Source organism: Haliaeetus albicilla, chromosome 14, assembly GCF_947461875.1.
Source record: "Haliaeetus albicilla chromosome 14, bHalAlb1.1, whole genome shotgun sequence".
Lineage (NCBI taxonomy): Eukaryota > Metazoa > Chordata > Aves > Accipitriformes > Accipitridae > Haliaeetus > Haliaeetus albicilla.
Window position 1 is genome coordinate 13261913 of NC_091496.1, and position 22489 is coordinate 13284401.

The following is a 22489-nucleotide window of genomic DNA, read 5'->3' on the forward strand; positions in this document are numbered from 1 at the left end:
TGTAACACTGTTCCAGTAATAGGTGCCACAAAAGAGAAGAAAGTTCATATAAAAGTGTCACCCACTGAGACATTTTATAGGTGTTTAGTCTCAAACTTCATCTGTGGAAAATAATCTACTCTTGCTGACCACATACAAAGCTATTTGTTCCACAAATGTATTTACCATTTCCAGAAATTCTTGTAGAGATTTTTGTTATTTTTCCCAAATCTAGTACATTTAAGCATCAAAAACTGTCACTGACAATGTTGCATTTACCTCTGCACTATTTTAGCTATGATCCAGAAATTCTCTGCTTCACATTCAGATTAATCAGAAGGAGATGGTATTTAGTTTGTTGGGTTTTTTTCTAGTTTCATAAATTATTTTAAATCTCTGACTGATAAGCAATTCACACAGCTGTAGAAGCCAAGCAAAATAAATAGCTGTATGTCCATTAGAATGTAAATTAACTCATTACTATGCCAGCTTCTGACCTTTTCTGATGGCTGTATTCTTGCTAACAAAGACTCTTTGCTATTCATGAAAGTGAAAACTTAATGGTAGCTTGAGATTCTCTGGTGTATTTTAGAGGAAAGTCTCATAGATGCAGGTGACCGGTGAGGGTCCCAGCTTGAACAGCAAGTACTTCTATCATTCATGACTTTAAATAGCTATGCTTTTTCTAATTATTTGTGAAGATCTGAATATTATTGGAAAATTGTTGCTTAGGAAGGCTAGGTCAGTGAAACTTCATGAACTGCACAGAAAGTGCTCCTATGTATAAAAAGCTGAATATTGATTTAATACCTGATCTCACAGTCAATCAAGTTTTTGTATCAGTTCTATAGACTTCAGTAAGATAAGATCAGGTTTAATTTCCCAAGGTACTCCTCTACCTCTACATCATTTCTGATAAACCTCTCTGTCTCACACTTCATGCTACTCATCAAGAAATCTGAAAGTTTGAAGGGACTCATGATGCCCCAGGTCACCTGGAGAAGACATGAGCCACAGAAGGTGCTACCCCAATAGGGTCTAAAGATTCAGCTGACCTTCTGTGAACTGGGCCTGCTCTTTGCATTGCACCTTTAGAGGGTGATAATCTGTGGGCAGGAATGTATTTGGGTTTTGGAGTCACTTTTCACAGGTGTAGTAGGCCAAAGAGAGTGAAAAATAGTGGTGATTTGGACTGGAGCACTACTTCGGTAGCAGTCTCACTTGGGTTGAGATCAGGAGCAATGGAGTAGTGGAGCATAAAGGAAAATGCCACCACAAGCAACTCCTGAGGATCAGTTTGTACCGTTGCAAGTCTCTTTCAGGCAAACCTGTTTAATAACGTGGGCATTTGTATATCGCTCTGAAGAAGACAGACCTGTTTCACAGTTTTATTAATCTGAACCTGCATTTGCTATAACAACTGATGACTGTAAGCAGCCTTCATCTCAGTGCAGCACAGTGCTACATCAGTTACTTGCCGTGTTGCCAGTGTGTAGCCTACTGCAAGGGAAAAGACACTGGGTCTAACCCTATGTAATGTTGTGGGCCTGATCAAACATGATGGGTCATTCATCTCACTCTGATGTGGGATGTGTTGATTTTTGACCCATTGCATCAGGTGCCATCCCAACCAAAGACCAAATGGATCCTCCACAGCATGGCACCATCACTCTGAAGGACAGCTGACAACAGGACTAGCTAACTATGCTTGAAGAGCTAAAGCTCCCAGTCTTCTTACACTTACTCTATATTTCAAGGTAAATCAACTTTTTGTTGTTGCTAGAGTAAGAGCTCAATATTTAAATCTGTTGAAGAAGATGGACCTTTGAAAAAATACTACGTGGTAATGACTGATTTTATTAGAAATGGAACTACTAATTGCCATTCCCCATACATCATCTGATATTTTACATGACATGACCAGTTCAAACTTTCTATCACCTGCTTGTTTTCATAAGTATTATTTCCATCTATTTTAATTCATTGTTTCCTTTTAGATTGTGTTTACTACAGTATATAAATTAATTTACTTGTTTTCATTGATCAGGTTTGTTTTCCTGAAAAGGGGAAAACATTTGAAGAATAATTGAATTAATGCTATATATTTGTTCTATGTACACAAAAAACCCACATTATCTCTGCCACCAGTATTTTAGGAATTTTGGCTGGAGGATATTTTGCATCTTAATGAGTGAGCCCAATTGTAGCTTGAGTTCTGTGCACCTAATCCAACCATACCTAGCATAGCTCAACAAAAGGTAAACGCACAGAAGGAGAAGCCAGATGTAACATGAATGGTAAGAAACAGCTCCCTGCATCCTGCTAATGGTGTGCACTGTGAGTCTGAACTCTCAGAGAAGTTCTCCACTGTGACATCCATTTGAAGTTAATGGGTATTTGACACCTCTAGAACTGAGGGCCCAGTGTAGGCAACTGATAGACATCTCAGGGATCGCAGTAAGAGAAAGAAAAAGCACAGAAAAAAAAAAAAATTGCTGTCACAGTAAATTTATACAGTAACTTTTCTAGAAAGGAAAACTTTTGCTGAAGTGAAGTGTTGTCATGTGGACATTGACAAGATGCCCATGGAGTCAGTCAATGCTCTGGAAGTGCTCATCAGCCATCTGTTCAATGACTTCCAAGCATCTACGTGAGAAAGGTCTGTGCAGTGCTTGGGACAGCTTTGCTCAGGAAGCCTTATGCAACAAGACTTTTGTAGCACAAAAAAACCCCAAGAAGCCCAGTGAAAGCTAATGGGCAAAACATGTGCTGTACCATCAGTGTGACAAGTGATGTGGAGGGAAGTTGACTTGCCCTGAACATTGCTTTGGATTAAAAGGCTTTATCTTTGATGCTGTTGAATTCCTCCCTGCAGCACTACCACATGCTGTCACTGCAAAAATCAAACTGTTCCCGGGCTTCAGTTTAATTATACATACACATCTGCCACAGAGGTGAACACCATTAAAGGTCCTGTGGTTTAGCAATACCTGGATTAGTTACCTGTGATTTTACATGGTCTTAAGAAGTTTTCCAGAAATCAATACAATACAGAGATGGAAATATAGCAAAAAGCATCCACATGGCAGCAGACTAATAACCAAAGGCTGGTTTTGTATTACTGACATTACAGAATATGTCAAAATCAGGATTTTTACTGGGGGGGGGGGGGGGGGGCAAAAAAAATCCCAAACAAACAGATCAAGACTCTATCTTGCAAATGCTCTAAGTCCTGTCTGATAAGCTTCTTTTAGAAAACTAAACTTTCCAGCAATAAGTACTGGCTGAAGTGTAAGGGATGTGAAATCTGTAAGCATATTTTATGACAAAAGCAGATACTATGAGTGTGATGTGGTTTGTCTTTTGTTAAAGGATATCTTCATCGAAAAGGACAAGTACAGTAAACTGAAGCTGGAATTTGCCTTGATCTGAAAAAAGAAAAAAAATTTTTTTTTTCCCCAAAATACACTAGAATCTAAAATATGTTTTCTGTTACTGGTGGTTTTTGGTAAAGTTACAACATGGAAACTATCACAGCTCTGATTTCCAGGGAAGCTCATTTGGAAGGTGGTAAAAATAATTTTAAAAGCACTGTCAAAAATAATTTTTCCAATACTGCTTTATGAGAAAATGTAACTCTGATTTTTAAAAAGCATATGGTTGTTACTGTACCTCAGCTTATTTATTTAAAATGAAACAATTAAAATTTCAATAAAGGTGTTGGCCACCAGCTGCTGTACCATATTACATTTTAAATGGCCAACATTGAAAAATAAATCATTATATTCTCAAAACTAACTTTGGAGAAGTATATGAGGTTATGTACTTTATCCTCACATGCTTACATGTTATATTACATTACACTAGGTGGTGACCATAGTGTTGTCCCACTAGCATCTGGCTGAGCAGTGGTGGTTGCTCTTTGACACAATTCAGTAACCCCACTCTCCTTTCCAAAACTAATTCAGACCTGTACTGCTGCCTTTACAAGGAGCGCTAATAAAGACTTATTTAAAACTAAGAGAAAAATATGGAAGTCTTCACAAAGTGAGCCACAGCTTATATGGTGAAGCTATTACAAGAAGGGATGGCTGTCAGGCACATGGGTGAGCGCAAAGCCACTTCTGGGAAGAACAGGCTGCATGAAGTATTTTTAGGTGGATCTAAGTTGGCTTTTATTATTTCAAATTTTAAAAGTATATGTGAATATGGGGCTGAGGGGTGTTTATATGTATATAGTATTCTCAGCTACTCAGGTTTTTATAGAAGACATCACAAGTTGGACAGTAGGGGATTGGGAGTTTGGGGAGGGAGAAGTGGGAATCTGGAAGTGGGATGAGGAGGTTATAAGAGCTTATCCAATATGTGTGCCTAGTTAGATGTGAGTTGATTAGAAGGTTGAACAGTGTCAGTACTGTATTAATACTCAGCAGAAGTTGAAAGCTGCACTCTGGAGAACAAATTTCAGTCTTGCCTCCAAGTCAGTACTGAATTGATGCCAGTCTGCCAGCAGCTGTCATTCAAGTGGGACCCCAATGTCTCTGGTGGGGAATACTCACAGCATGTAATGCACCAGCACCAGAAAGTCAAGGGAAAATGTGGTGTTGTGAAGTGATGTCAAACTAAGTGAAAGTCCGCTGCTTCTCATTGCCAGCTGTAGATGTGGCTGCAGAAGGCCAACGCTGTTGAGTACGCACTAAACACATATTATTAAGATATATGCTTCAGGTGAGCTTCCAAACCTCAATTTTCTAAATGTAGAGGATTTGGTCCTGTACTTATGCAGGACAATATTTAAAGGTGAAAGTTAGAAGAGAACATGCAGAATACACAGGAAAGTGCATTTTGTTTATATGCTTTTTCATGTGAAGTTTCTGTTATACTTACAATGTACTACATATGCATTATACTCTTGAATTCTTGAATTTGCAGCAATGGTTGCATGTATTTAAATATCAGTGATAATTCTGGACATGTTTGGTTCACAATAATTATCCGTAATCAGTCTCATGTTGAATAACTGATAATGTCATACATTGTCTAAAGGTCAATTTTGTCTAGATTGGGAAAAATGATGTTTAGTTCGACTGAGCATACAGATGCTATGTGAGGCAACATTAAAATTGTCATGAAATACATGAAAGATATAAGATAGGGTTTGGTTTACGGAATAGGCCTTCACCTATTTAGTCTAGCACCTAGTCTTTGACGTAGGTGAGACACCATCTCATCTTACATGAGTTCTTGGTCTAATAGCTGAATTTAAATCTGAAGAATGGATTTTAATATTAGTTTCAAGAGATTTTTCACTTCTAACGTGGTTTTGTACACATATGGATATCCAATACTTTTTAAAAATCCTGCTTTGGATCTTTTACTTCTGTGGCATCCTGTATCCGTTAGTTTTTGCCTTTTACTTGTTTTGAGTGTAGCTGTTGTCATTTGTATGTTGCAGTCCGTACCCATAGCCTCCAAGCTAAATATAAGTCCATGTTCTCTTCTTTTGGATGAATAATTGAAATTTTAATTGAGGTTTTTTTAAAAAAAATCTTCACTTGATGTATATGCCATTATTTATTTGATTTATAAATACTTATATTTTAATTGATAGGAACATTTTCTGATTAACTCCAGCAAAACATATTTTTAGGTGGTGACAGTAAATAAATAGGAAAAAAATGACCTTTCAGTTTGTCCTAGAGTAATTTCTGCTGACAATAAGTTATGGGAGGTGCACCAGTACCATTGGGAGGGAGAGTTACTTCTACCAATAATTTCTAAACACCAAAATCAGGGTAGTAAGCTGATTTGAGATACCTTTCAGCAAACCTTCTTGCAAGTTTCAAGTCTTATCTTTAATGCCGAGGGGAAAAATGCTTTTTAACTTTCACTCTTATTAGCTGTACAGAACAATAGCAGGTAATAAAAAGGTAGCCATCAGCCATCCAAGAAGTTATTAAGTAAGCTTCTACTACAGAATCTTTAACACTGAAGGTGATGTACAAGCCAGTTCTATACAGGATGCCTGTTATCTCAGCTTGAATTTGCAGATGGAAAGAAATCTGTCTACTTGTTAATATAGCAGTTTTTTTCTAGACACTGTAGAGCCAGTAAACATAAACCTTTCCACGATTACTTTTCCCAATATACTTTTTGTTTAAAAGCACTACCAGTTTATACATCAGCATTACAAAACAGCCAGTGTTTCTCTGCAAACGGCTCAAGTGCTTTTTCACTCCAAGATTAGATATCATGGCAGAAAAAGTTACCTCATTATCATAGAATTCTAGGAATCTAAAATACTATGTACAAATATAATTCCTGTTGTGATTTGTCTGTAGAAAGATACTTTCCCATACTTTGCCTGGTATTCTCATGATTTAAATTTTTTTTCTAGATTCACCTCGAAAAAGAAATAATGAAGTCAGTACTACTCTTACAGCTTAATTCATTTTTTGAATGAAAGAGCAGTCTTCCTATTAGATGTCTCAGTTTAAGTCCCATTTCTGTTTCTGACAAAACAAATGAACTCTTTGTCATTAGCTTTTAATCTTAGGAAGGTCCACAGACTTTTTTTTTTTTTTACCTGCTATTAAACTGAGAATGAGTTTTTTAATTAAAGCTATGCTGAAAGCTGGTATTTTAAAAAATGTGACCCAATATCCTTTGAAATGCTTTTTTTTATTAAATATTTTGTAAGTTTTTTAACATTGTGCTGCATAAGATAAGAACAGTGTCTATAATGAGTGTTAACAAATTATCTCCTTTTATGAAAAGGACATATCTGGAGTTTCAAACATTTGTAGGCTACAATAGTTGAAATTCATGAACGTCACTAAAGCAATTTAGCAGTCAGTCAATAACCAAGGAAAAGGAGATAACTAGTTGTGTAGAAGAGGTAGTCATGTCTGATCACTTGCTAACTATGACAAAAAACCAGGACAGTATCAAAACAAGCAATTTTCCCAAGGCTTGGCTACCTTATCTAGACTAAAGAGTTATTTTTGTACAGGCTTTTCTTCTAAAAAAATCTCTTGTATTATTAGGTTTTGTTCATGGGATGTTCTGAATTGCTTCTTCTTAAAGGTGCGACTGCATTTGACACATCAATACCAGGTCATTTGGTGTCTTATCCAATGTCCACCAAGACATTTGGAAGTCCTTTTGTTTAGTTCTTTTAATTTCAACCTAATACCATGCTGTTTGTAAAGTATGGCAATGATCTCAATAGCTCCACTTGCGTATATATATATATGCATATATATATATATTTGCATATATTTTTTCTTAGAAATTATCCCCTGTGGTTTCTGTTTTCACCCCTTGTGTGTAGAGAATTTTCATATATATCAATATTATCTGCAGACCTGAATGAGAACAGGAGCATAGATGCCACTTAGCCTCCACTTTTTATGCATCAGAAAAATCTGCTAACGTTTTTTTTTGTTTATTTCAGGTTTCTTTTCTCCATGGAAAACTCCAAAGCCTGTAAGTTCCCTTTCAAAATTATACACATTGAGTTCATAAGATGACTACCATTCAAAGCAAATTTCTGTAGACTTTCATCTAACCCTCCTGTTCCCAGCTCATGAGACACTTCTCAGCAGTGCCCCAACTCTAGGTGAGACAGCATCAGAGGTGGCCTCACTAATAAGCTCTGCAGATCTGTTGACTTGGAGTCTGCCAGCAGCAGTCTGGAGAAAGGAACATCTCAGTGTTAAGATGGGTGTCAAGAACCAGAAATGCAGTGGCTCAAAAATGAGGGGTCTGGAGGAGAAGGCAGCAGAAGGCTCCAGCAATGAGGCCAGTCTAGTTGGCCTTCTAGTTGGCGATCAGCTTGAAATGGACAACATGTGCATTTTCTGGTTTACAAGTGGCATAAGCTTAACATCCTTAAAGTGATTGTTATTCTTTCTTGCATTAGTAGATCTAGAGCTGGAAATAGTCACACATCAAGTGAGAGCTTGGACTAGATAGCTTACTGATGTGCCTTCTAACCAACATTTCTGTGTTTCTATTATTTTGACATTAAACCCCAAGGTATCAAGACCTTTCCTACTGTAGGACTGTAAGCAATGACTGCTTTTATTCTGTTGACACCACATTATATCATTTTTTGAAGTTGTGACAACGCTCACATTGTAAAAAGAAAACAGGCTTCTATTTTTGGTTGTCTGGTTTGTTTGGTTTTTTTTTTAATTTGACTTTTTCATTTAGATTGTAAAGACCTTAAAGTACTGCTTATCTTTCATCAGAGGTGTGTAAAGGAAAAAAGAGCCCTGACTCTGCCTGAAGGCTTCTAAGAGCAGTAGGAATAACAATAGTAATATTTTTTTTTAAGGATTTATAGCTTTCTTATTTGGAGGGGTGGGGGGCGACGACATGACTTCACATCCTCTCATATTGGGTCATGACTTGTTTAATGCATAGCAAAATAATTTTTGTAGCCTGTCAAGTACAAATAGCAATTAATTAATCAGCTGATGCAACTCCATCAGACTGCTTCAGCTTGTGGTGTTTTTGATGTAAAAGGCTAGAGGATGGATGCAATACATTGGAATAAATATTGCATATATTTGTTTATTCATCTAAGTAGCAGGACATTTGTGAAAATAAATCTGACTATTAAGGGCTAGCTTGTTCTCACCAGTTTAAGATTCTTGTCTGACTGGGACGTTCAACTTTTAATCTCAGATAAAAAGTGATGAAATAGAGAACTTTTAGAACTTACTTATTAAAGAGCCACAATCAAAGACCTTCCACTGTCAGTGCTTACCCTCTTTACGTACATTTCAAATCTATAAATATCAGCATATTGTTGATGATTGTCTGCACAGTTTTGTTATATAAACTGTATACTAGTTCATACTCAAGTAGCACTTGTGAATAATCAGAATCTAGAGAAACAACCTGAGTGATGCAGTTTTTCATGCAATGGTCTGTGGAAACCAGGGCTCACAGAATAATGCAACACCAATGTGTGCAGATACTGTAACTGCATGCAGGCTAACTGTTCACAGCTAATTGATTTTGGGGTACTCTCAGCAAGAGAGTTTACAAATAATTAACCAGGTTAAGGTAGTGTGCATTCCTCTGTCTGTCACCACTTTAACTAGAGAAATAACCAGACATAAATTTCTAGTGCCCAAGACACGGAGATAAGACTGCAAGCAAGTGCACCTGAAGCACTGAGCGCCTGCAGACAGTCTGAAGCAATAAGGCCAGCTCCAAGAGGTTTAGAAACCTTCCCACCACCACAGCACAGCCCTGTGGGTCTGTAAGAGGAAAGAAAAACTGTAGATGGCCCCAAACCAGGATTCTTTTCTGCTTGGGTGACTACTGCTGCCCCCTCACCTCTCTGGCTGCTCAGGGGAGAAGCACCCACCATTTTTTAAAGCAAAAAAAGGGACCACGGGCCATTGGCTGGAAGAGGAGAGGAGACAAGCTCCTGTCCCCAAGGCAGAGGCTCAGGGGTGGCGTGCACTGCATGTCAGTGTGCTCAACTTCCCAGAGTAACCTGGGCTGATGGAAATTTCCTGTGGTTTCTATGTATATAGTGCATATATTATATATATCATATGTCATACAATTTGAGTAGTGCAAAATGAACTTGAGCAATGTCACCAAACCATTGCCCTGTGACTCAGATTTGACACCCTGCACGCAATACCATGCTTACTCATTTCCAGGAGTGCCGCCTTCTGTGAGCTAGCATTATGGTAACTCACATTGCAAAACACTATGTGACTTTAGCTAATTGATATGGGTTTGGGAGATAAAATTCCCCTTGTGTTTGTCTGTTTATGTAACTGTTTATGTTAGCAGTATTACCCACAAGTGAGAATGTTTTGCTCTGTTTTTAACTTCACACATGAAGATTTAGAGCTAACCAGCAAGCAAGAATTAGACATATGGGACCCAGTAGGGTTTTGCCAACTGATCTCCAGTTTCTTGTCCTTCCTCCGGGGAGAAGTTTGCTCATCAAAGATAATTATATTTTCCTTTCTCTTTTTAAAGCCTTCTTTAAACATTTTGATTTTATTCAGTTTCACATTTTGAAAGAGGTAAGTGTTCTATTTCTCTGGCACTGTCCAAGAAATTAGGAAACTTTCCCTTCTAGATAGACAGGGCCCCACATGTCTTTCTGATTCATAGTGACAAGATAGATAGTTTGGTTTCACTGACTTGTATTCATTTTTAGATTCCCCACTGAAGGTAAAACCTAAACATAATTCTCCATTATTTTCCTTGATCATAAGGAACTTGTATCTAGCCCAGTTCTCCTTTCCTATCTAGACATAGGGGTCATAATCAGGTTTGTTTCTGGAGACCTTTGAATGTACTCTTCCATGATATAATGATATACTGTATATGTGTTTATATATACCCAAGGTAATTCCTTTAGAGCCAGAAGAGCTATCATCAGAAGTATTATTCTGACATTCATGTGACTTGCTACATAGGCTAACGTACCCAACACAGAGGATAAATCTATCTTGGTATAAAGGATACCTAAAGGTACCCTAGGTACTTTCCTCTACCTAAGCTATTTCAGTGACAACTTGGGTATCTCCATACGTCACTGTATTGCACAGGATCTACATACCTATAGTGCCCTCTTATATCACATCCTAGTTGTCGTCTTTTTATCTGACCCAAAATAAATGTGTCTTTCTTGAACAACATTAGTGAATATTGAATACAGTATTCCATATCTTCATCATTAGCACTTCACAGCACTAACACTTTCCTTTCTCAACTTAAATATCATACCCGATGCATACTAGTGCATGAGGGTCATCTTATGATACCTGAGATGACTGAGATACTTAGATCTTTCTTTTCTTCATTGTTTCTAATGAACCAGCCCAATTTACTGCTGAAAATCTGACACAACTTGAATTATAACACTACTCTGTATAAACAATGAGGTCCTCATAGCCAACATCCATATTCTGTTTATTCTGAAGTATGAAGCTAAGTGTCACATCACCTGGGATGTGCAGAGAGATAGTTACTCAACATGTTCACCAGGAGGACTCTAAAACATCTGTAGTCCACACAACCTTGGTGTGGAAAAAGCCTGATGCTGTTAGTCATCAGAATAGAGAGCAAAGCCTACCTGCTGAGCCAAACACCTTCTGAAACTGAGGAACCAAAGGCAAATGATAATCACAGAATTTGTAGAGCAAGCTTGCTGTAAACCTGCAATCATCTTTGATAAGGCACTGCTGATACAACACTAGAAGTTGGTGGCATTTAGTTACAGTTCAATTTGTTTCCAAGAGTCATTTTTTGTGTAATTAACTGATTGTTGAGTTATGTGCGAGAGCACGCTGTTCTGGAGGCTTTACCACCTTTTGCTTCAGGAGGAGTCACAGGAAAATATTCGTTTCCTAGGATAAACATTTGTGTTTTGTTTAACTTGGCCTCTTCAAATACATTTGCTAATGCAATTTAATTAGTAGCCAACTCCTTCAAAAAGAAAAATGCAGGTCCCCAAGTCTTCTTTTTCATAGTCTATCATATTATCTCCCTTCTGGCTTGATGTACTTATGAGACCACTAAGGGCAGTCTTGGAGAAAAGATGGATTGAGGTGGCTTTCATGTGTAGATAATACATTGCTGTGTACCTGTCTCCTGTAAATGGTCTGGAAGACTTGAAAAGCTTATCCTGTGCTTGGGAGTTTGGTTGGATGACGCCGGCGTAATTTTTTATATAAGAAAGAAACAGTAAGAATTAAAAAATACTCTTATCAGCCTAATGCCCACTTTTCTCTCACCATGTTCTGTATTTTGTCATCAAATATTTGACTCTCACTAGACGCTCAAATACCTGCTATAATAATTTTCCCTTTGCATTTTTTTTTCTTTTTCTTCAATTGAAGCTGTAAATTCTGCTTACAGCTCCAGTAATCTCCTTCTTCCTGGGCAGCTAGCTATTTTGATGCATTCTCAAAAGATACAGTCTTAAGATCATTCAGTTGCTACCCAGTCTGGCCACTTCTTTGTTAATTGCTACTTTTGGTTATGTATTTTCATGAATCTGATAATTGTATCTTCACAGACCCACAGATTCCATCTTTAGCAGAATAACTTCCAATACCTCAGCACATTCTGTGAGAGGCACTTGACATGCTTCAGGGGTAATGCTGGACCCTAATCCACATGGGATCATATTATCTAAGAAAGATCACATCTTCCCATAAGCAACATATTAACAAGTAAATTTAACCAAGTCATTTTATAAACAGCACAACACACACCTTTCATCTCAAAAGGCAGCAAACGGATTTGCTATTTTTACAAAACACATCTTCAACTGAAATTACTGTCTTTGGTCTCATTGTGGAAGTCACAGTTTTTGCAAAACTTCATCTTTGTTCTCTGTATGTTTGTATTCCAGATGATGGAACGATGGGAGAATCAAGGCAGCCCTCAAACAAGTCTGTCTGCTCCAGCTATGCCACAGAATATTCCCTATCCACCCACTCTTCACAGGAGTTCATTTCCCGATTCAACAGAGGCCTTTGATCCACGAAAACCTGACCCATATGAGCTGTATGAGAAATCAAGAGCTATTTATGAAAGTAGGCGTAAGTGAAAGCCCCATTCACCCTGCTGACCATTTAATATTTTAAGCTTTTGCCTATGAATGTGTCACTGCTGACATAATTTTCCATAATTATCTTTTGTAATTTAAAGAAAGCAACTATAATCCCAGTTAATAGAGGCCATTATAAATTATTCAAAAATTCTACACTTACATATTTCCTACATCTTGCCTAGATTCTGAAGTTTGACTTTCATAGTTCTTTTCCTTATATTTTTGCTCTCCTCAATTTGACTGTTAAATCCTTAGTGAAGAACAGTATGTGTGCCACCACATTTTGCTGTGCTATTTTTCTTCATAGTTAACCAATAAGAGGATGTGACTTTATCAATAAAAATTCTTTCACTTACTTTCACTTTAAAGTAAAGTTAATTAAAGAAATTTCAAATTTATTCTTTTTTATAAAAATGACTTTGACAAGTTTTCACATTGTCCTTGGTAGTTAGAAAGAAACCCATAGCACTAAGTACTATTTGAAGATCTATACAAACCAGTACTGAACCATCAATATTCCCATCTTGATTTTATTTCTCATGTTTTGGGAGCATATACCACATAATTTTCACAACAAGGGTAAAAGAGGTTAAACTTATTTACTCCTTATCATAAAGAACTTTTTAGCTAAAAATATTATTCTAAATTGTCCAGAGCTTTTGTGCTTATTAAGATCAAATCTTCAAAATAGTTTATTTTTTTACTGAAAGCTTTTCATAGCAGTCATTACTTGCACATGCCACCTTTCAATTCATTTTATAAATTACTTTAGCCTATTGATCAAATTACTTTATAAATTACACATAAAATATTGCACTGCAGCTGATCCAGGTTAGCCCATTATATTAGCTGGGCCCAGAGACATAGAGATAAACCTAAACTATCATAATCCATGATCTGGAATGTACAAATTTCTCCAGCATGAAAAGGGACAGTCTGAAGGAAATACGTTACTGTCCCAAACACTGGGTTGGTGCCACTCTTACTTGCCTTGGCCCTTATACTTTAGTTACAGCATCAGCATCTCCTGTTTGGATTTGGTATTTCCAGTCCCTAGCAGGATGGATATGCTGGAGGAACACCAGGGTTCATTTTACATCAACTTTAAGTTAACTCTAATCTAGTCTCTAAATTGCATCTCAGATTCCTCAACTGTTTGCCAGTGCAGCCAGTGCCACCATCTTCTGCCACTCTGGACCATTTAGTGGAACATATTTCAGTAGAGATTGTCACCATAAAACTTGCTTTCCATAGTCCAGACCTTTTCTGGGGGGATTCGTTTGGGGTTGTTCATTTATTTAATAGGTGCCTGAAATTAAGATCCCAAGTTTAAATCTAAGTACTTAAATAAATTTCTGGCTTTTTTCAGCAATACCAGGTATCTTATTCTCCCTAAACATGGATTTGACAACTTACTTTAGACCCCGCATAGAAAGTATTTGATCTTCAATTATAAACTGTTAGGTGTACAAACTAAGAGTTCCAGTGTATTTACAAATACCATGCAGCCCATGCTGGCTGGTATTTTAATAAAATAAATATTATTTACTAATGTAGCATCTTCCTCTGCTCCAGATGTTATTCTTGATTGGGCAGGGTACTCAAGACGATGTACAAACAGAGGCTATAATTTTTGAAATTTTAAAACTCTTTGAAGTATGGATCAGGATACAATGTGGAATGGGCCAAAAAGCTTTGAAAGAAGTAGGACTAGCTCTGAGCAAAGTTTGGAAATAATTTTCAGACATCTCTCCTCTTTCTCTTTCTCTTTCTCTCTCTCTTTCCCTTACGCATTAAGGGCTAGAGTGACAAATAAATAAAAATTTGTCAGGGCTGAAACGCTATTCCCCAAAGTGCTGGGATCTGGGACTATAAAGAGAAAATGAAGGGGAAAGAGACAATTCCATAGGTAGCAAGTGTTTTATCTAGTTCAGCACCTCTACTGAAAACACTCTTGACTTCATATACTGCTTTAAGGAAAAGAAACCCCTTTGCAAATATTTGCTTCCCATATTGGTAGTTTCTAGGGGTGAAGTATTTTAGCAAAAATCTGCACTTTCCATTCAGCAGAGTCAGAACCGTATGCTGTGGTTAAAGCCACCAAGCCAAGAGTGGAAAAGCTCAGGTTACAGACTTCCTGCATTGAAACAAATATCTTTGTAAGACAATTAAGAAAAAGTTACACATCCCATATGTATATATGGGACACATATTTATATGGCACCTTCTTTTGTCTTGATCCCCAATATGAAGAGTTCTATATTTACAGAATTGCCCTAAATATTAATGAAAGCAAATAGGCTCAATCCACATTTGCCCTTCATAAAACTGTGGCAATATAGATCTGATGTCAACTACAAAGATTGGCTTAAACCCCAAACGATGATATGTTACACCAAAAGATATATACACCACTCAATAAAAGAATGAAGTGATCTATTATTATTCATGGGTGCCTTCTACAAGTTTTCTCTGTACTTCCTTGACCAACATGAACTCCAATCTTTTACTGATATAATCTACTGTGTTCAGGAGCATATGCTACACCAGGGGAAGACCTGATAACTCATAGGTTGGAGTTATGCTAAAGCCTGTGTTTAAATGGTTTAATTGCATTTGAGGTCTGTCCAAGAGGTAACTGGAAACTGTATACAAGCCTTTTGCAGCCAGCTACCTAAAAATTAAAAATCATGAAGCTGCTAGCCCCAAAACAAGAAAATGAGAGATGAAAAGCAAGACTGCAGTAACCACTCCTCCCAGATTTCCAGCAGAGTCTTGATCTTCCAGCTAATCCTGAAAGCCTTAATTTGTTCTATTCTGACACTGGCATCCTTTGAACATTTTCTCTAAGCCTTGATTCCACAGTTCCCAACTAGATCTCTTCTACATTCATTCATATCCCTTGGTCACAGATAACTGCCTCCAAACTTCTCTATTCTCCCTGACATTTTTGTTTCATGAATGCCATAAGCACACATTTTAGCAAATTCAATTTATCAAGCCTTTGATTGTTTTTATCTACATAGTGCTAGTGTTTCCTGAAGAGAGAAACAACAGGCAGGAAATCCATTAACCGAGTCAAGAAATTGTCATCTAAATTGAGTATATAGGAGGGATAGTTTCAAGATCATACACAGTTTCCTACCATATGGCTGTGTCAGATTGGTTATCTTTGGTAAAGAAGTACCCTTTAAAGTGCACAGGAAGAGTTCAGCTACTTTGGGTTTTCTTAAGTACTTCTTATCTCAAAGCAAGTTTGCCTTATCTCCCGGCAAGACCAGAAACGAAGGAGGTTCATCTTCTAAAAATAGTGCAAAGAAGCAAACAATCATGACCTGGAAAACTCAAAAAGAAAGAGATAGTGCTGGATTTTTGTTTCTCTCACAGTGAGACTCTGTTACTAAACAGTTCATTTTTGTACTGGTATAGCTGTGAATTTCTACAGATCCTTTTATCAGAGGATCTCACCGCAGTCAGCCCTCACCAGGACCTCATCAAAGCCTCCTGCTTCCCTATCAGGGAATTGAGCAAGTTATGCATCACAGCATAGTTCTGTGAGGAGCACAAGTGACACGACTCGAAGCAGAGCAAGAACTAGACCCAAGGAGCCTGATTCACAAGCTTTTGCTCTAGCTGCTAGGTATGCTCATCCCTACCTAATGACAGCAAGAAAGGAGCTTCAAGCAGGAAGTCTCCATGAAAAAAGATTATTTTCATTCTACAGAAATGTTTTTCCACCTTAGGAACACAAAGGACCTGCCTGACCCTGTGTGACAGGGAGATTTCAATTTTTAATGATCACATATGAATTACAGAAGACTACTGCTTCTGCACTAGAAACAGTGTCATAGAGGCAGTTCTACCAACACAGCTAGGAGACAAGTCAAATGATGCATTAGTACAAAAGTGGAGTGCAACTCTATTTTGTAAGTCATAGCTCCTTGGAAAATTGTTTGTCACGAGTTAGCTGTTACCTGTCAGCTCTTACCTCTTAGATGTCACCTGCCTCTGCTGTCACCTATCATCTGCGCTCAATAGCTCCAAGTGGCCACCAAGGATCATAAAGTGTTTCCAAAGACTGACGAAGATTAGCACATCATCCAAAACAGCTGCCTAAAAGCAAAAGAAAGGAAATTGTTTTCTTCTTTCTTTGTCTTTCCTTTCTGCAGCTACGTCTCTCTGCTTTTTTTTTTCTCTCTTCCCTCCCCCACCCTTATTTCTCCTCCCTGGTGAAGAGAACCTGACTAGCATTCTGCTGTTACATTATTCTGCAAAACTCAGAAATGGAGAAGACCTGCTCAAATAACTGGATACTTTTTCCTTTTCCCATCTAACTATTAATTTTAGGCAAATCCTTTAACTCCTTTCTCCTTATGAAAACTCTTGGAGTGTGAGTGACAGCATGACTGCTGATAACCATGTAATTTAGGTACAGAAGCTAGAAAATGGAACATCGGATCAGGAATTCCTATTAATGAAAAAAATTACAAGACTTGATATGCACCAGTTGTTACAGCTGTAACTGGAGCTCCACAGCTGTCATTTGGGAGAACTCATTCTCCTGAATTTAACATTTTTACTTTCATAAATTCTCCTTATCCTCCCTTATATTTTACATTGAACTCTGTTTTATTGTAAATACACAGTTTATAACAAACTTTATTCAGAGGCCTGTGTAGGCAGACATTAGTTAAACAGGAGACACAAAGCTGTTGGGAATGATAGTGCTATAATATTTCTCTGGTTATAAAATGTATAATAGAAATTTTGTTTTCTATTCCTTTAAAGAAATCAGTAAAATAAAACAGTTTTTTACAGCGATTAGGTTACATTTTCCTTCAGTTAGTGCGGTAGTCCAAGACTGGTGATGTGACACAGAAATGCCAGCAAGAAGAATGAGATAAGCCAATGATAAGCTCTCATTAAAAGTGAAATCTGAACAATTAGAGTTCCACCTTTTACTGGAAGGACAAAGGTTCCTTCCTTCAAAATCTTCCATTTTTTTTCCTCCTCTGATCATAGTATCATGGATTTTCCAAGTTCCTTTCAAATCCACAAGCTGTCTTATGCACTGTAATTTTTTTTGCTGCCAGAGAATTAGGCAAATTGGAAAAGAACCAAAAAGTAAAGTCCATCAACAGCTGTGAAACATGTAAATAGCAAATGCATTAGCATAATGCATTATTAGCCTTCATAAAATAAGAGTGTTTACTTATGCAGGCTTATGAATACCTTTCTCTAAGGGTCACAGAGAAGCATTTAAATACATATTCACAGGCTCCTTTCCTCTGAAATATCACTGCAGGTATTCAGCACAGATATGCGTTAAAGTATCAGCAATAGGAAAGATTCGTCACACAGCGTTATACTGACTCATAATGTGTAACTTTGAAAATACCGTCCTTGCAGAAAAATACTAAGGCCATCAGGGTTTCCTAAATTTGATACTCATGGAACACAGAAAAAATATTAAATGTATGGAACTGAACACATTATCACCTGAGGGGGTCTATGGCATAGTCTGCAGCTAAGCAGAATTTTCTTGTCAGTGCATGTTGGCTGAAGACCTACACAGTTACAGTCTTAAAAATTGAAGGACATTTTTCACATAATTGTTACTACAATTTTTTTCAGACAGTATTTTCCTGACAAAAATTCTGCCCCTAACAATATTTCCCATTTTTGCTCATCTTTGGTCTAAAAAAATTCACATTTTGTTTATGGTGCTTTAAAAATATCTATATATGTGTGTATATGTATATACATAGCACTATGAAAGTGTTAAATACATAGTATTCTGAAGCATTATATAAATATAAAGGGATTTTTTGTATGGGTAAAGGCTGTGAGACTACAAATTCAGAAAATTAGGTTCTAGTTTCAAATCTTCCTTGAGCTCAGTTTGCCTTATTTTTCAATATTTCTGTTCACCAGCTACTGCCCTTCATGACATGCCTGCCTTCACTTAGTAAATATAAGAGTATTGGAATTTACTAAATATTACGTGTTATCATCAAACTACTCCTTGACCTATGGAGTCATAGTATGAGCAATCGAGTCATAGGAAGGTAATTTCTCAAAGTCATTTCCAAACAGTACAGGTTGTTGTTTTCCTTGCATCTGTGCTACCCCAAGCAACAGCATAGAGAAGGTCTAAGAACTTATATTACCAAATGAATGTAACCCTTTTTTTATTTAATAAGAGATGATACATAACAAAAGGAGAGGAAATTTAGCAGACCAACATAAAATAATTTTGTATTGTTCATCACTGCAGAAACAGTTACTTGCCATGACAAAATGGATTTGTTGGTTATAAGAACTGACAGTGAAACCAAAAGCATTTTCAAATAGAATTATAAGAATATCATCATCACAGTACTGTGGATGTAAAGTGATTTTGATTGCTGGATTGCGAAGTAGGTCCCAAATGACCTATGCTAATATGAAGTGTCAGTTTTATAACTGATGGCACTATTAAAGATGCAGTATTCCTTTCTCTTGAACAATTTACACTTTACCAAAAGGTATATGAATAGATTTTCATCTGCAAAGTGGTAGGGTGTACTTAAGAAGTCAAAGTAATAATTTAAGAAAACTGACTTGTAAGCATTGGGGAATTAATCACAGGTGCATGAGACCAATGAGAACTGCACTACCTATGTGCTGTTTCACACTGCTGTTTGCCCAGCTTTGGAAAGGACATTGCAGCATGATCATATTCGTTCTGCTCATTTGTAAAACTCCTATTTACCTAAAGCATGGCTAGGACTAAGATGCTGAAATAGAAATGTTTCCTGGTGCTAATTTTGTTCCATGTATTTAGCATTCCACAAAGTATGATCCAGAAAATAATGCAGTATGGACAGTAAATATTATCATCCCTATCTTTCACTAGCATAATTCTTCCTCCAGAGAATACCAGTGACTCCACTGGTGCAAATAAGAATACCCTTGTGTCATGTTGTAGGTAAACTGTGCTCCTAGGGCTGTACCTTGACAGCAAAGAAGGCTGGTATTTTCACCATTGGTTTCAGTTAAGTCAGGATGGTGTCCCAGGTCTTGTTATTTTTTATCTGTTTTCACAAATATTTTGCAGCTTTCAGTTTCAAAACCATGAGTGTAATTTATTTTAGATTAAACATAAAGCTAGATGTGCAAGCTTTTTACTATTCTATCTTCCAATAGCAAAATTAATCTTGGCTTTGCATTCATCTGATACGGAAGGAATCTTGATGTATAGGAAGACTCTTTAAAACGTGTAGCTGCATCCTCATTCTCCAGAGCACTTAGAGTAGGCCCCATGGTGGAGATTTCTTTCAGTTACAGTTATATACAAGTAGCAATCAAGAAGAAGGCTTCTTAGCTTTACTTTCCCAATTCTTGTTTCTAGGACTGCTTAGCTGAACTAAAAAACTTAATGCAGCAAACTTACCAGGTATTTTATTATTCATTCAAGCTCTACTTTGTAATTATCTCATTCCTATTTCACCTAGAAGACTACAACTACTCATGCTAACGCAGCCACAGAAGTTCAACCAAAAAAGGCTTCATATGGAGAATACAGAAATCTTATGTCAACATTTTAAAACTTTTTTCACTTTGAATGCCTGTTCCTGGTGGCAGTGTTGGGTAGTCTGGTCTCTTTGTCCTGACCTCTCCAAACATGCCTTCTGCTGCCTCCTTTCCTAAGAGGTGGAGGCAGGAGGTTTAACATAGTAAAAGTTCAGAAAATGACAACATGAATTTAACAATAAGTAAATGGAAAGTTTCAAATCACCTTGTGTAAAGGTTAGTTTCCTATAAAAACTCATTGACAGGTTTTTATAAAACAAAGCTTGCTATTCTCTCAGTATTTTGGTAAAATTACCAGTTCAATCAGTTTGTTCTTAGCAGGTACAAGGCACCAGGATGTGCACAAATGACATGCATTCTGCTTGGCTGAGGACCAGTCCCAGCAGTCCTTCCTCTTCACTTGGAAGCTGCTGTTCTGTAGGGTCTCTGAGCTCAGAACTGTGCGAGTTTTGAAAACAACTACCTATATAGCTGCATTTTACATAGGGAGACATTGCTAATAAAGTCCCTTCTTCTGTTAAATGTTCTTCACAGATCCTTTCTCTTTTGACGTTTTCTACTGGTTGCTAACCTTTTGCCTATCACATGCCAGTGACATAATTACAACTATCCTGTACTGCAGGCAGACACAGACTGCTGACAGCAGATTCTTCCTAAAATGAACATTGCTTTGCTGTAGTTACCAAAAATACAAGTCTGCACTTGGGTTTATCTTTCTGGTGATTGTACGTTTAAGAACTTGAAGGCTTGATTCAACACATTCAGTATAGCACAGTTCCAAGTTTCTTGTGTGTGAATTCCTAAACTACAATGAAAACAAATGCTAGATGCGGAATTGTTGATTACGATATGATAATTAATACCATGAGAGTCTATATGAAGTTCTGCAAGGCAAAGAAAAGACACCTATGCAGGAACAAAAGCCAGATCAGACTTAATGAGATTAGCTTTGAAGGAAACTACCTTATTGACAGGCACTTTTGCTTGACCACAAACAATAGTTTACAAAAAAAGATACTCCTAACTTACTTAAAATATATGGCTATCTTAACATAGCAAGTTGTTCCCTAATTTGTCACAGTTTGAGCATGGTTGTGCCTCTTTCACTTTGCTGCTTGAGGCCAATTCTGGGGGATATTAGAGTGACTGCAAGCAGAAATGGAAACACAGAATGAACCAATCTTACATCAGCTCCAAAGAGTAATTCTAGCTGGACGACCAAGAGAAACGGCTTGTGTCCTTTCAAACCTAAAAGCTTATTGAGACTATCAAGATGAAATTGCTTTCTGTACATTAAAATCATTCCATCTCTTTTAAGAATTCTATTAAAAATCTTGAAAGGATGTGAGTAAAAAGAATCATTTCTCCAAGTTTGCAGTGGAGCAGCATCAGTTTCAAAGGTTTTGGTTTTCAGGAGTTGTGCTGGTGGAATAATTTACATTTAGATAGCACCTCTCATCTTGAAGGATCCCAAATCATTTTACAAAATCTGAAGTGTGTGAAGGCATTACCTCGTTTAACCACCAAAGATGTGCAGCTACCTATAAAATAAAGCACAATAGCCCTCATGACACAACTCTCAACGCAGACAGTGAACACAAATACGATGGGAACACCAAATCCAGAAGGATGTTCCCATCCAGTGGAATCTCTGGACTGTATTTTAGGTAAGCAGGGTAGCAGTCACCTGAATTTGAGCAGGTCATGGCTGTTATGTAAATACTCTTACCAAAAAAGTCATGACATTCAGTGGCCTCCATGTCCATTTTGGGGAAAATGTCTTTGCCCTAGAACATTAGTTCAGGATTGACTCAAGTGAACTATGAATTACTCAGCTGCTACCATGACAGTACATGCTGCCTTTAGGAAGCAGCCCACCAGAAGGCAGGTAACTTTAGTCCAAACTCTTCTAAAGTGGTAAGGAGCTGCCCACAGAGGAAATACTGTCTTCTTATTTCTCTCACCACATCCACATATTTCCAGAAGGCTTAGCCAAAAGTGCTGGCCTCCAGTGCATTCTCTGGCTTCTTTCTGCCTGGAACTACCTACTTACAGTATTAAATCCACTCCTGTCTTCCTTCTATCTCAGTAAGATAAGGTATAGTCATATGTTGCATCACTGTCCCACAGATGCTGCTGGGACAGACCTTACCCTATTTATACCATGTAATATGCGTGGTATGATATTCTGGTTTAGAGTCACATGAATGTGTTAGTGCTTTATTTACCTTTTTGTTGTTGGTAGACCAATGGAAATGACCTCTGGTTTGGGTTGGTTTGCAATTCACTCTGAATGCTGCAGAGATAATAAAACAGCAATTCTTAGTC

General features: G+C 37.4%; 1 protein-coding gene across 6 annotated transcripts in view; it reads left to right on the forward strand.

Annotated features, from left to right (window-relative positions):
* The window catches only part of MAGI2 (membrane associated guanylate kinase, WW and PDZ domain containing 2), a 760905-nt gene that overhangs the window by 659001 nt on the left and 79415 nt on the right, over nucleotides 1-22489 (forward strand). For all 6 annotated transcript variants that reach the window (XM_069801726.1, XM_069801727.1, XM_069801731.1 and 3 more), the window contains 2 exons: nucleotides 7436-7467; nucleotides 12386-12575. In XM_069801726.1, coding sequence (XP_069657827.1) covers nucleotides 7436-7467; nucleotides 12386-12575 — 222 coding nt within the window. The remainder of the gene's footprint in view (nucleotides 1-7435; nucleotides 7468-12385; nucleotides 12576-22489) is intronic.